Here is a 15,866-nt window from a genome sequence, read left to right on the forward strand (position 1 = left end):
TAAATGTCTTAGTCTTAAAACAGAAGACACTAGGATATAAGTTCAGTTGTAGTAACCAATATAATTTCTCTCCTTAGCTTTATTTTCAGCATCTATAAAGAAGGTGCAATCCTCCTTTTATAGATGTCTTTAGGTTTGGCTACCCTTGATCACCTGTTGACCATCACTCACACCTCCGACTTCTGTTGTACAGTTCCCTTCTCCTCTTGCTTTTTGCCTCCTTGACAGGCCAAGTCTGTCACATTCATGGTTGTGCAGCCCCCACGCCATGGCACCATCGAGCGAGCCACCAACGGGCTGCCCTTCCAGCCCAGCTCCACCTTCACCATGGAGGACGTCTACCAGAACCGAGTCCGCTACAGCCATGACGGCAGCAACTCTCTCAAAGACCGCTTCACCTTCACTGTTGCTGACGGGACAAATCACTTCTTTATTATTGAGGAAGGAGGAAAGAAGGTGACGGGCAAAGACAAAGGGGTGGGAGGCACAGCAAGGCATGCCAGAGGCATGCCAGAGGCTGTCCAGATGCAGAACATGGCACTGATTTTTTGTCTTTTTTTAATTAAACTGTAGTTGATTTATAATATTGTGTTAGTTTCAGGTATACAGCTTCAGAGTCTTTTCCATTATAGGTAATTACAAGATATGGAATACAGTTTTCTGTGCTATACAGTAAATCCTTGTTGTTTATTTTATATATAGTGTTGTGTATCTATTAGTCCCATACTCCTAATTTATCCCTCCCCAACCCCCGCTCCCCTATAAGTTTGTTTTCTATGTCTGTGAGTTTGTTTCTGTTTTGTAAGTTGATTTGTATTATTTTTTTTAGATTCCTCATATATCTGATATCATAATATTTGTATTTCTCTGCCTGACTTAATTCACTTGGTATGATAATCTCTAGATCCATCCATGTTCCTACAAATGGCAATATTTTATTCATTTTATGGCTGAGTAATATTCCATTTTGTGTGTGTGTGTGTGTGTGTGTATGTGTATATATATATACACATATATATACATATATACCACATCTTCTTTATCCAGCCATCTGTCAATGGACATTTATGTTGCTTCTGTGTCTTGGTTATTGTGAGTTAGTGCTGCTATGAACATTGGGGTGTGTTTATCTTTTTGAATTAGAATTTTTGTCTTTTCTGGATATACACCCAGGAGTGGGGTTGCTGGATCATGTGGTAATTCTATTTTTAGTTTTTTAAGGAACCTCCAGACTGCTTTACCAACAATGTAGGAGGGTTTCCTTTTTTCCACAGCCTCTCCAGCATTTATTATTTGTAGACTTTTTGATGATGGCGATTCTGACCAGTGTGAGGTGAGACCTCGTTGTAGTTTTGATTTACATTTCTCTAATAATTAGTGACATTGAGCATCTTTCAATGTGCCTGTTGGCCATCTGTATGTCTTCTTTGGAGAAATGTCTATTTAGGTCTTCTGCCCATTTTTTGATTGGGTTGCTTATTTTTTTTATTTTGAGTTGCATGAGCTGTATGTATATCTTGGAAATTAAGTCATTATCAGTTGCATGATTTGCAGATATTTTTTCTGTAGGTTGTAGGCTGTCTTTTCATTTTCTTTATGGTTTCCTTTGCTGTGCAAAAGCTTATAAGTTTAATTAGGTCCTATTTGTTTATTTTTGCTTTTATTCCTTTTGCCTTGGGATACTGTAGTAAGAAACTATTACTGCAATTTATGTCCAAGAAAGAGCAGGGCATTTTTAGGCCAAGGAAAACATTGTTTGAGTTTTTATTCTGTCGCATACTAATTGGCCTTGGGCAAATTGCTTAATTTCTTTAAGCCTCAGCTTTTTAGCTGTAAAATGGGCACAGTAACAACCACTGGCTTTAATTAGTCTAAGGATCAAAGGAGGTAATCCATATAAAGTCCTTAACAGTGATGATAATTATTGTTGTTATTACTGCTGTTATTTCTCTTTTCCTTTTCACTCACCTTTAATTTTTCTTTCTTCTGGGTTTTTTAATACTATCACATGGTTCTAGATTGTGTCCTGAGCCAGCCAGAGTTTCTCAGTCTCACGAAGAATTACAGTGGTTAAGAGTACAGCTTTTGCCTCCAAAAGACACTGATTTAAATTTTACCCCTGTCACTTACTGAGTGTCTTTGTCAATCATTTAACCCTTCTAAACCTCAGCTTCCCAATCTGTAAAGTGGGAATGATATCTACCCTTCTGAGGTACTCAAAGCACTTAGCCCAGTGCCTTACACAGGAAACACAGGAAACATCCGACAAATTGTGGCTGTAATCATCACCATTGTCATCATTTTAGGACCAGCTTATGAAACAGGTGAAGATGCTTTTCTCCTGAGGTCGTGCAGCTGTCAAGCTTCTCTTCCTTAAGAGAATTGCTCCCTTTTATATCCAGGTGTTAAAGAAACTTGTAGGATTTCCTTTCCACTATTTTAAATCATTTTTAGTAAGTTTTTTGCAGTACCGTAACCCTCCCCTGGGAATTACTGCACCTCTGGTGAACAGAGGACCCACGGGCACCCCTACATGTCACACATCTGTCTGACTTGGCAGAGGCGGTTTTAGTGGGCAGCGTGCTCCCACCCTACTGTACACTTCCAGAATAACCAAATGGTCAGCTTCTCAGTCCTGCAGTGTTTTTCCTACCTTGATGATGAGTGATTCTTTTCCTGGCAGCAAGATCCTCCTGTACACTTTAGAAACAAACAGCCCATGAGAAGGTCATTCTCAGTTGGCCAAGGTGTCAGTGAGATGGCTCTTGGGATTTCCCTGCCATCTCAGCGTCTGCATGGCATCACCACCTGGCAGGTCATCACATTCCTTTTCCCTCTCTGAAACCGTTCTCTGCTTTCTGATTAGTTTGACTTTCAGAGGAGAAAAAAGATTTCAGGGTGAATCAGCAAGCTGGCCACCCCTCTGATAAACATAAAAGGTCACAGCAGGTCTCCAGAGGGACTGTGTTATTTTGAAAATGGAAATTATCTAGAAGGAATGTTGTAGAAGGTTGAAAAGCCAACATCTTTCTGTGCTGTCTGCCAGCTTGTATCCACTCAGAAATGGGGAGATCACATCAGACTCCCCGTGTTTGCTGTGAATATGTATGTGTGTGTGTATCTGTGTGAGAATGAAATTATAAACTGGAATTTCTTTGCATTATTCCCACAAACACTTTTATTCTGAATTTCTTCTGCCCTCTTCCCCATACAGACAGTTCTCTCTCTCTCTCAAAAAAAAAAAAAAGGAAATTAAAAAAAGAAACTGTCTGCCAGGGGGGAGGTGGGTAGAAAGGGAGAGAGACTGGGAGTTTGAGATTTGTAGATACTGACAGGTATTTATAGAATAGATGAACAAGTTTATACTGTATAGCACAGGGAAATATATACAAAATCTTGTAGTAGCTCACAGTGAAAAAGAATATGAAAATGAATATATGTATATTCATGTATGACTGATAAATTGTTCTGTACACCAGAAATTGACACAACATTGTAAACTGGCCATAACTCAATAAAAAAAAATATTCACACACACACACACACAAACTGTCTTCCCATGAAGCGTCTGTTCACATCTGGAAGGATCCTACCTGGAGACTTTGACATTAACATTTTAATGATGAAAACCATGAAAATTTTAACAAGTGTTATTGAAAGGAAAATATTTTGTTTGTTGCTTCACCGCAGGGCAATACTGACCCCAACTAAAGAAGGGCAAGGTGTGCGACAACCAACCTCCACCGCTGGTGAAATCCCAGCGGGAGTGCCACCTGCGTCTCGGTTTCTCCTGTACTGTTCCCTCTTGCTTAGTCAGCATTCTCCCTTAAGCCTCATGCCAAGTGGTGATAAGTGATGGAAACTTGCTCAGTTGCCCATTCTGATGCGTCAACAGATTTCAGAGGTTCCAGCTTTGTGGGTCCTAGACCTGACATAGCTCAGATATGTGTGCATGATGAGCTCTCTGTTTTGCTTTCATCACAGGTTATGACAGCAGCCCCTCAGCAGTTCCAGGTAGACGTCCTCCCAGTCGATGATGGTGCCCCGCGAATTGTTACCAACGTGGGGCTCCAATGGCTGGAGTATATGGATGGCAGGGTAAGGCCCTTCCATCTGCCACAGTCACCACTCACGACTTGGGCTGTATCCTGTCTATAACAGTAGGACTAGGACTCCAGTTCAGTTCATGTTTATCCCTCTCTAAGTGAGCTGATTTCCTAAGATTGCTGAGCTCCATGAGTTTGGTTAGAATTGTGTTATAGTTTAAGATATTCTTACAAAGGGATGCCCCACATATACTAACTCAAACAAGATAGAAGTGTTTTTCCCTCATATTTAAAGGGTGGAAGCAAGTGGGAGTCTAGGGCTCCACGTGACCATTCAAAGATGCAGATTTCTTCTGTCTATTCTTCTGCCATCACTGGGTTGGTGCCGTTCACAGCAGAGCAAAAACTCTTCAGCTATTCATCAATATTCCAGCCCTTGGGAGGAGGAAAACAGAGAAGTGGAGGGCAAGGAACTTCATTTCAAGCGAGTGATACAGAATTTAAACGTGACACTTGCATTCATATTCTTTGGGAAAGAAATTGGTCATCTGGCCCCATCCGTTGCTTGGAAGTCTCTAGCTGGGCAGCAAGGGGCTCCACTGAAAGGTTGTTAACTAGAAGAGGAGGATGGATTTGGGGAAACATCTGGAATTTGCCATAGATGGAAAGGAAGTGAGTTTTTTTGGTAGGTGAGTGTCCTCAGAGGAATTCTAGAAATTTAGAAATTTCTTTCTCCTTTTTCTAACTTCCAATTTGGTTGTGTTAAGATAGACTGTAATTCTCACCTGCTAACATGTCAAGCATTAAATCCCCATCTCCACCCAGACACTCATAGTTCTTCATTTCAGTTTGGGAACTGATTTCTTACTTTTGTTTGTGCTATTTCCTCCAGGTTGTGGATTTTCTCATCTCTGTGGAGCTGGTTGGTTGGTTGTATATGTAGCAATGGTGTGACATAGATTTCCACTAAACTCGTTGGGAGTTTCTAAATGTATGAAACAAAATTAGTACAGCTTCCTCTCATGACCTAGTTGATATTTTTCTCCATCCTCAGAACCAAGCCATTCTCTTCTTGACGCTCTCCAACTGGTGTTCCACCTCCCACCCTTACCCTGCCACAGTGACTCTGATCAAAGTCACCAGTGACCTCGATTTCACCAAAGCCAAAGATCACTTACATGCCCTTATTTTACTAGCTCTAGTAACATTTAATACTGTTGACCATGCATTCTTTTCTCTCAAACCTTTGCTCTCACTAAATACTTGTTGGGTGAATAAATGAGTGAATTAAAAGTTAGTCACTACATCTGGGCAATATTGGGATATCATGTATTTACCTGACTCAGTTCCAAGCATTGTAATCGACTCCTGTAAGGTATAAAGTGGCCATCTCCCCTGTATTGTATCATTCTTTCAAAGTCCCAACCTTCTTTCAAGGCCAAACTCAAATCCCACCATATCAAATCCTCCCTCCCGCAGTCGGAATGGAATGAATCACTCCTGCTCCCCAAAGTGTGTACCACTCTTTCTGTATCTCCCATCATAGCTCTTGCCACAGTTACTTTGCTCATGAGCTTTTCTTTCCCAGTAGAGTGTGAACACATCTAGGGCAGAGGCTGGGATGGTTTCCATCCTTAGGCCCTCTTCAATCCTGACAAAGTTTTCCAGGCAGTAAATGCACTCAGTAAATCATTGTCGAACTGAATTAAATCTGAGTCAGAGGGTCTTGTTCCCACTTTATTCCCATCTCAGGAATTAAATTTAATGGGTTTCTATTCCAGGCAACCAACTTGATCACCAAGAAGGAACTGCTGACCATGGACCCGGACACGGAGAACCCACAGCTGGTCTATGAGATAACTGCAGGCCCCAAGCATGGCCACGTGGAGAACAAGCTGCAGCCTGGCAGAGTGGCTGTGACCTTCACGCAGGGTGGGCGCTTGGGGCACTGAGAAGTGGGAGGAGTCTATTCTAACGCCACTCTCCCTCCTTCCTGGTCTTTCTCACAACCACTGCCAGCTACATGCCCCCAACTAACCTATTTACCAACAAACAGATCTTTTAATTTCTAGCCACTCAACTTTAGAATTTTACTTCTCCTGATTTTTTTCCCTATTACTCTGAATTATGAACCCCCCCCAAATTTATCTTTACCATGCTTCCTCAGCTTCCAAATTGCTTTAGGTTTTGGCCAACTTTTCAAGAAAGGATCGCATGATACTCTTGGCTTTTCTTTAAAAATGAAAACAACCACCAGACTTTATGAAAGATCTGTGATCCTGTGTGGTTTATTTTTTTTCTCTAAGGGTTATGGACTTTTTTTAAGTCTTCAGCAAAAGAAAAACTCAACACAAGTAGATTACTCAGCAGAAATAGTATCTTGTTTTAAATTGCCTCAAGCCAACCATCTTAGTTTCTTACAAGCTTGTCAGAGTCTTCTAGACTTCTTTGGAGGATGGACCTGATTGGGAGCAGTCACGGCACAGCTGCATCTTACAGTTCATGTGCCATGTTTCCTTTTTCTCCCTGTCCTCAATCTGGTGTTCTCTCCTAGCCCCATTTTTAAAAGCAAAAATTTTTTTATTGAAATACAGTTAATTATAATGTGTCGGTTTCTGGTGTATAGCACAATGTCCCAGTCATGCATATACATACATATATTCATTTTCATATTTTTCCATTAAAGGTTATTACAAGATATTGAGCATAGTTCCCTGTGCTACACAAAAGAAACTTTTTAAAACCTATTTTTACATATAGTGGCTAACATTTGTAAATATCAAACCCCCAAATTTACCCCCTCCCACTCCTTTTCCCTGGTAACCATAAGATTGTTTACTACGTCTAAGAGACTGTTTCTGTTTTGTAGATGAGTTCACAGTGTCTTTTTTTTTTTTTTTTTGGATTCCACATATTAGTGATATCATATGGTATTTTTCTTTCTCTTTCTGGCTTACTTCACTTAGAATGACAATCTCTAGGTCCATCCATATTGCTGCAAATGGCATTATTTTGTTCTTTTTTATCCTAGCCCCATTTTATCTGTGTCTTGGGTAAGGGCTGTTTTATCCAATCCCAGCTTTTCTTAGTAGCACATACCTTCCAAAGAACCTTTATTTAGAAGGAAGTAGGGGCAGGTATGAGCATATATATGCACAGCAGTTGGGGTCAAAGACTTTTTCTCTACCAGCTCTAAGATTTGCCTTTAACATTCCACAGACATTTATTAAAGTGCTTTTTTGCCAAGATCCTGGGATTCTCATTTCACAACAGCATCTGGGTACTTCCTATACATAAAAACAGATCTTTTGTTACACAGAAGTACCGGATCTTATTTGAAAATCTGGCAGAAACATTTCTTTTTATGACTACTAACCTTTGTGTTCTTAGGAAAATGAGTTTTGTCTGTAGCCCATGAGAAGAATAAACTGGATGTGTCGGTAGGAATCTATGAGGCTGCCTTTACATCCCCAGGTTAATTCAGTGTCTCTTTTTCCTTCAGAGGACGTGAACTTGGGGTTGATTCGTTACGTGCTGCATGAGGAGAAAAGCCATGAGATGATGGATAATTTTCAGTTTCTGGTGAAAGACAGCAAACCCAATGTGGTCGGCGACAATATCTTCCATATCCAGTGGTCCCTCATCAGCTTTAAACATACCAGGTACAAGTGCTACTGGTGTTCCTTCTTGAGAAATGAATGAGTCAGGCAAGCAGGGGGAGTCAGGACGGAGCTCTCTGGGGGTCAGCACTAATCATCTGGCGATGATGGCAGTGGTAACAGTAATAAAAGTAACAATTACACCAAGCATCTCTTGACTCTTCCTAGTGCGTGTAACCAGGCACTGCACTAGGCGCTTGACGCACGTCATCTTGTTTAACACTTGCAGCTGTGAGATGGGACCCGTTGTTGCCGCCACAACAACAAAGCGATAGAGACAGAAAGAGATTCAGTAACTTAGTGGAAGTCACATAGCTAAAAAGCAGTAAAACCAGGATTCAAGCCCAGTGGTCTTACCCATTGTGCTTTGCTGCTTCTCCTGCAAGTATTTTTGCTTCTGTCTTTAAGTTTAAAAGATAATCCAGCAGAACCAATGGGGAAAACACATGCATTCAGTTTCTAAAAATAGTCCCTGGCCCACAATAATGACGTCTTCACCTTCTGTCTACACTCTCCCTGTTCTCAAGCTCAGATCCTCCCCCTGGCTCCTTTGGTCTTCACAGAATCACGTATCTTTTGTGACAGACTCATAGCTTAATGTAGTCAGCTCTTCAGGATGCTTTTGTAGTCTGTGGGGGAGTTCAGGAGGCAGAGAGGCGCCAATCGGTAAAGCACAGTGCTGATTTTATAGATTAAATTATAACTAGGATTATGAATTTTGTGGGGGAAATAATTCTTTAGGTCTACGTTTCAGAGACTTACTCTTCAGTGAAAACAACTTCATAATTCAGATGAAAATTGCAATTTGGGGGGAAAAAGGATACCAGGCAAACTTGACTTCATGTGCCCCGGATGTAGGCCATTCTACTCTTCGCACACTTGGAGGACCCACTAACCTATTCTAATTACTTAACCACACTTAGAAGAGATTGCTGGTCGTTTCCCTGTGTTCTGAATTATGGAGTGCACAGCTCCTGTGTGCTGTCCATCTTCTGAATGACTTTCAACTCTGTCTGAAAATGGGGCAGATATCATTCTGCATCCACAGTTTCCTTGGTCACCTGGTTCTGGGCCTGCCCCAGGTGAACACATCCCCTCAATGTACACAACCTGACATCTTAAAGGAACCAAATTACCTCTTCTCTGAACTGTCTGACACCAATAACCAACCAGAAGAGACAGGCATTAAACACATGGATTCTTCACAGCCCTGTCAGAATGTCAGAGACTGCCTTTTTATGTGCTTCCAGCTACAATGTCAGTGAGAAAGCGGGATCAGTCAGCGTCACCGTGCAGAGGACCGGGAACCTAAACCAGTATGCCATCGTCCTGTGCCGCACGGAGCCGGGCACCGCCAGCTCCGGCTCCAGGCTCAGCTCCCGGCCTGGGCAACAGGACTACGTGGAGTATGCTGGCCAGGTAGGTGGGCACAGGGGCCTCTGCTTCCTGAAGCTCCCAGTGGGCCCCAGCCAGGGCTGGGACATGCTTGTCGGTGACTGTGACACCTTTGCATTTCTTTACTCCACCACCCTATCCATTGGCACCCTTCCTCCAGTAATTGTTCTGTGTCACCTTCCCACAGTGCTTTGCTCTTCACGGTCTGTCTAATCTCCACTGAAGTTTGAACTGCTGTCGAGCTTCTAGCTTCTTGGTCTTTACATTTTGCCTCAGGACCAAGAAAAGTCTCCAGGGCAGCATGTTGACTGCTCAGCCTTTGGTACCCTGACCCTTCCTCCCCCTTCCCTCTACCTGAAGGGAGGGGAGGGAGTAGGAGACCAGCTGGGAAGCTCTGGGAACAGGCTGGGTGAGAGGTGATGGGAGCTTGAGCTTCGTTTATAATGTGACGGTGGAGACAAGTGGGTGGATTCAACAGATGATGAGAACTGATAGGATGCAGCCGTGGAGTATAGAGCAGGGCAGAAAGGAGGGATGGGTGGTGATGCCCCTCACCGGGAAAGGACACCAAAGAGAAGCAGGTTTGTCGAGGGGGTGACCTTGACACTGCTTTGGATGTGTTGAGTGTGAGTTGCTTTAGAGACAATCAGTGGACAGTCCTATGAGTTGGTAGGAGTGCAGAGAGGGGTCCTGGGGTAGATACACACACACACACACACACACACGTACACACACACGTACGCATACACACATGTACACACATATACATTTGTACCTCTCTATGGTACAACAATGGTAATTAGCACCAGGGTGTAAATGAAAAATAAAAGTGAAAGCAAAAGGGAAAGGAGGACATAAGTAGAAAGCGCCCTTGTGGCAGGATGCCCTATGTGTGTCATCTTTTATGTAGGACATAATCCCTGGCACTTACTAGGTATTTATTAAATGTTTTAAACTCAAAGTAGTTTCATTATTCTTACAACATCATAAATCTCTGTAAAGAGAAGTAGGCTCTCTCTTTGAGGCATTTCAGCTGGACCAAGTCTTCTTGTGACAAATTTAAATAAGGAATTAGAGAAGATCAGATAAGCTAAGAAATCTTTCAGCAAAATAAGAAGAAAGAGCTTGTACTTGTGTTTTTCAGGGAAAAACAAAGGCAGTGTGTCCTAGACCTAAATGGAGACCTATGAGTGTTTCATTTAGTTGGGAGCATCTTAAAATAGGGAGCTTAATTAAACTTACTTTGATTAATTGATTAGATGTGGAATCATAATTTTCTGTTGATGGAAATTATGGGTTTTTCAGATTTGTGTGTCCCCAGAGGTTTGGGACCCCTTGTACAGGTTTTAGCTGTCTCTGTTTAAACGAAGTGCAGTCCGGGCCCACTGCCTGCCTTTTCAGTTTGGGCAAACCTGAAGCCCTGGTTCCATATGAGGGTTTTGTCCTCATTTTTTTAAGACAAAGTAAAACTAGAATAAATCCCTGTAAGTTCACAATTGTATGCATATAAGTTAATTTCTCTATTTTGTACCAGGCTAAATTAATTCACATTATAGATCTAGCCATCTTAATGGCTTAAAGGATTTAGTCAAATAGAAAGGCAAAATTCAGTCTAGCTTGTTCGTAATGTAACTTTCTCTGAATTCAAATGCCATTATTCAGTACACTGAGATCCTATGTCAGTTTTGATTGTACCAGTAATACGGTGATGGTAATGAGGATAATGTCTTATTATCCTTATTTGCTCGGTGCTTTGAAATATGCTTAGTGCCTTCACTACCCATTGTCTGCTTTACTCCTCCCAGTAAGTGTGAAATAGGAGTATTATTATTGTTCTGTAGCTGATGAGGAATCTGATGTGTGTGAAGTCTCGTAGCCTAACCCAGCTTGGAAGAGGACCAGGACTTGAGGCCAGAACTTCACACTCCAAGTTCAAAGATAAATAAATATCACAAATATAAGGGGAGCTGAGCAATCAAAGGGCTCTGGCTGTCCTAAGTGCGTTAATAGGACAGGATATGAATAGTTACCTACACGTTTTCTACAGTCACGCATGGTGGGAGCCGCCTTGCCTTCCGTGTCCCTACACAGTAAATGAGCCCCAGTGTACAGATGGGGAATGGGAAGAGGTGATAACAGCAGGAAGGCTGGGCGAGAGGACCCAGCGATTTCATCCAGTGCTCTGCCCCGGACTTGGCTGCTCTTTTCCCGCGATGCTCTAGGGGAGCGGAGCCGGGGACTCTGAGGCACAGCTGAACTCCTTGTCGGTTCCTTTGTGGCAGGTGCAGTTTGATGAGCGAGAGGACACCAAGTCCTGCACCATTGTCATCAATGATGACGACGTGTTTGAGAACGTCGAGAGTTTCACCGTGGAGCTCAGCATGCCAGCGTACGCCCTGTTAGGGGAGCTCACCCAGGCGAAGGTCATTATCAATGACACTGAGGACGAGCCCACATTAGAGTTTGATAAGAAGACCTACCGGGTCAACGAGAGCGCTGGCTTTCTCTTTGCACCTATTGAAAGAAAAGGTCTGTTGGTACCAAAGGTGACAAGGAGCTATCGTAATAGCTAACATTTATTGATTCCCTTTTATGTGCCACGTGCTCATGTACCATATTAACTCCTGTGTAAGTACTTTAGGTTCATTAAAAATGTGCATCTAAATCCCTAGAATCCCCAATAACCATCCTACCTATAGTTAGTACTATCAGAAGGCTTCTTTTCTTAGTTCAAGTTGTTATCACTCCTATTTTTTCTTTAATGGACCCAGAAGACTGATTATATTTGGCCTTGCTAATGACTCATGAACTCGGAATTCTTAGTCAATCACCCAATTCATAGAACATTTAGTAGCCTTTAGTGGTCCAGGAGGGTAGTTACAGTTTGTAAGAACTGACTTCTTGTCTTAGTTCTTGGAAGACAGAAAATGTGCTTAAAGATTTCCGCATATGAATGTCACAGTTAGAGCTCAGATGAGAAATAAACTGTGTGTGAGAAGTAAACACGTGGAAATTAAATCCCCATTCAAAGCCACAACCTGACTGTAAGTGATGATGTCAGATACTTTGTTGCATCTGCTGACCAGGTGTCAGTGCAGCAAACCCTGCAGAGAGCGCCAGCCCAGGGCAATGCAGCACGGAGAACAAGCAAGCCCCGTGACTGCTCAGGGCCGGCCAGCCGAGCCCAGGCAGGCTGTCACCCAGGGAAGTGGCAGCACTAATGAGTACAGTCATTTGTACAGAGAGGCAGCTTTTATTTTATTTGGTATTTCCTTTAAAAACAAACAAACAAACAAACAAACAAATAAGCTTGTTTCTCCCTGGGAGTTAATGTGTGGAAGTTTATTCAGAAAGGCAGTGAACTGTGCTCATAGCTCTGCCTTCAGGACACAATTACTTTGCTACTTAAAGGACCAAGTATGTCTCATATCTCTCCCTCCTCTGTGGTCTTAGATGGTGGGCAATGAGTCTTGTGAATTAACAAAGCACAAAATTCACAGAACAGGAAATCCATTTCAAGTTGTTTGGTGAAGTATCTGGGGTGTATTAAATCCTCAAGTGGTTTATACCACAGGCTTAAGAAACTGCAAAGCAGGAAGGTTTCATGTCAGGGTTTGAGCAGAAATCATGCTGGAATATGTCAGAGGAAATAAAGCCCATCAAATTACCAGAGATTTTTAAGTGTGAGAAGTGCTTATTCAAATACTTTGGTTTTCTTGCCATTTTTATTTCAGGGGATTCAAGCAGCATCGTATCTGCCATTTGCTACACAGTCCCTAAGTCAGCTATGGGAAGTAGCCTCTATGCTCTAGAATCAGGCTCTGATTTTAAATCTAGAGGGATGTCTGCTGAGAGTCGTGTGATATTCGGGCCGGGTGTCACCATGTCCACCTGCGACGTCATGCTCATTGATGACAGCGAGTACGAAGAGGAAGAAGAGTTTGAGATTGCCCTGACAGATGTTTCTGACAACGCCCGCATCGGAAGGGTGGCATCGGCCAAGGTGCTCATTAGCGGCCCCAATGATGCCTCCACTGTGTGCCTGGGCAACACGGCTTTTACTGTCAGCGAGGATGCAGGTAAAGGAGAGCATCTCTGGGTGCCGTCACCCATCTCCTGATCCCTTTCTTGAACAGTGCCCTCTTAGCTTTGAGAATGCCCTTAAGAACATGGAGAATGCCGTTCCTCAGCGACACCATCGTCGGTCTGAGGCACGTTAACGTGAGGCAGCCAGACCAAGAAGGGAAGGCAGTGAAGATTAGAGAGTTCCACCCACTTTTCCTGCTCTGGTTACTGATAGCAGGGAGGGATCTGGCTTTGAGTTCACTAGCTGACCTCTGTGGTCCAGAGGGTGGGCGTGGTGCTAAGTATTTCAGCCCATGAAGGAGGGGAATGTGATCTGTTGAGGATGGAGGTAAATGATTTAGTGTACTGCTAGCTGCCAACACAAATAAATCCCGTAGTTTCAGTGTCTTAACAAATGGAATTTTCTCATTCACATAACAGCCTGAGGCAGTCAGTGGGCAGATTTCTTCTACCCAGTCCTCTTCCCCCTTTTGCCTCCGTGAGGATCTCAAAGTCTCTGACATACATCTGGAAGAGGCAGCAGCTGGGCTGAGTGTCTGCTGATCTGAGCCACCTGCTCAAGACCGTTCACCTCTTCGAAGGTGATATTCTGAGGGATAGTAGGAACTAATATTTTTGAGCACTTGCTGAATGCCAGGCACCATGCCGTGTGCATTCCACTCATTCTCATTTATATCAAAGAGCCAGTGGAGTCCCAGAGAGATAAAATAAATCATCAAAGATCAGCTCATATGCCAGAGCTGGGATTAGAACCCAGAGCCTTCTAATATACCATGTTTCCTTTCCCATACGCCAAAGCCCGAGCTATGACTGCTTGTCATCCCCCAGCTCATTGGCTAGAAAAGTGTGATTGATGGCTTGTCATGTAGCTTTTCTCTGACCTCCACTGTGAAAACAACTAAAAATGTACATGGATATCATTAGGACCCTACAAAGTATGTTGTCCCAGCAACCAGAAGAGGAGCTTCATTCCCAAGATAAGCAATAAGCACATATGGTTTAAGCAATGACGTGTGCGCCACTCGGATAAAATAGGGAAATCACCCAATTTCCCAGTTAGGAACATTTAATTAGGAACATTCAGCTCCAGGCCCCATAGAGTCCCAAAGCTGGTTCTTCCTTAATTGGCTATTTTCTGGCTCATCCCTGAGGCCCTGCTCTCTGAGTTTCTTCTCCCTAAATAAGCTTGAGATGTTTTTCAGTGGACCCTCCCCTCTTAAGTTCATTGTTCTTTTCACAGTGTGGAGACAGTCTCCCTCATGAAGCCACAAAACCACTTTCCCCCAAGGGCTGTCCCTCCAGCACCCACCTCCATGAGGCCTCCTTCTGGTCTGGTTGCCCTTAGTGTCAGTACAAAGACGGGCCATAACACCGTGCAGCCTTCCTTGGCGGGAGCACGGGAGCATCACTGAAGCTGGACTGGACAATCTAGCAGGACAAAGCGTCTGCTGCTGGGAGGGAGGACTTTGTTCTGAAAACTGCACTCATTTTCTGGTTCAAGGTTGACCATTGAAATGTATGACTCTCAATTCAGGCACAGTGACGATTCCAGTGATCCGCCACGGGACTGACCTTTCCACCTTCACGTCTGTCTGGTGTGCTACACGGCCCTCGGACCCCGCTTCTGCCACTCCAGGAGTTGACTACGTCCCCAGCTCTAGGAAGGTGGAGTTTGGGCCAGGTGTCACCGAGCAGGTGCGCGTACAGACGGGTCTGTTGTGTTGTCTCTAGTCTGCTCTCCACACTCACTGGAGGACTCTTAACTCCCCTTGCAATATTACCATCTTCCCTTTCTTAAAAACACAAACAAGAGAACAAACTTGGAGAGATCTTCTATAAACTCTCCAAATGCCATTTTCAGCATCTAATATCCAGCATGACAGGATAGAAACTGCACTTGTTTGATGCAAGTATCTAGGAAAGATACCTAAAATACGTGATGAAGAGATTATCACTTTATGGATTTAAAAAATTCACTTAAAGACGACCAAAGAAAGGAAAGTTGTCACCTTTCTCCTAATCTCCCAAAAGCAAATGGGTGTTGGGTGGTGAGCATTCTGTAAGATTTGCTTTGATTTTTCCTCTTTTTTAAATTAAAAAAAAATTATGGAGTTATGATAGACATATAACATTATATTAGATTCAGGTGTGTAACAGTGATTCGGTATTTACATGTATTGTGAGAGGAACACTGCAGTAAGTCCAGTTAACATCCCGATTTCTCTCCTAGCATTGTCCCCTGACAATCCTGGATGACACTCAGTATCCAGTCATTGAAGGGCTGGAGACGTTTGTGGTTTTCCTCAGCTCAGCACAAGGGGCCGAACTGACCAAACCCTTCCAGGCTGTCATCGCAATTAACGACACATTCCAGGACGGTAAGAGATTGGGGATGCTAGCTGGTGGTTCAGACTAAATTTCTCTTTTTTCCACAACATCCGTGTATATGACGTTGGAATTCACATTTTCCTTCAAGAAATGTGTGTGTGTGTGTGTGCATATGTGTCTACGAGTACATGCATGCGCGCACTTTTACGTGGAAACGTGGGGCAGAAATAATCATTCATGTTCCTGGCACGCTGCTAGGCACAAAAAGACATGCAGGCATACTTTGGAGAGACTGCATGTTCAGGTCCAGGTCACCATATTAAAGTGAGTATCACATTAAGCAAGTCACACG

At 43.1% G+C, this 15,866-nt stretch overlaps 1 protein-coding gene across 2 annotated transcripts in view; it reads left to right on the plus strand.

Moving 5' to 3' along the window:
- The window catches only part of FRAS1 (Fraser extracellular matrix complex subunit 1), a 408,983-nt gene that overhangs the window by 347,740 nt on the left and 45,377 nt on the right, over positions 1–15,866 (plus strand). The window contains exons 50-59 of one of the 2 annotated variants that reach the window (XM_064485618.1): positions 229–456; positions 3,985–4,098; positions 4,939–4,968; positions 5,828–5,978; positions 7,549–7,708; positions 8,956–9,124; positions 11,383–11,629; positions 12,835–13,179; positions 14,721–14,881; positions 15,417–15,564. In XM_064485618.1, the coding sequence (XP_064341688.1) occupies positions 229–456; positions 3,985–4,098; positions 4,939–4,968; positions 5,828–5,978; positions 7,549–7,708; positions 8,956–9,124; positions 11,383–11,629; positions 12,835–13,179; positions 14,721–14,881; positions 15,417–15,564 (1,753 nt within the window). The remainder of the gene's footprint in view (positions 1–228; positions 457–3,984; positions 4,099–4,938; positions 4,969–5,827; positions 5,979–7,548; positions 7,709–8,955; positions 9,125–11,382; positions 11,630–12,834; positions 13,180–14,720; positions 14,882–15,416; positions 15,565–15,866) is intronic. The other variant, XM_031432509.2, reaches the window with a different exon arrangement.

The sequence above is a fragment of the Camelus dromedarius genome, chromosome 1 (genome assembly GCF_036321535.1).
Source record: "Camelus dromedarius isolate mCamDro1 chromosome 1, mCamDro1.pat, whole genome shotgun sequence".
NCBI classification, from domain to species: domain Eukaryota; kingdom Metazoa; phylum Chordata; class Mammalia; order Artiodactyla; family Camelidae; genus Camelus; species Camelus dromedarius.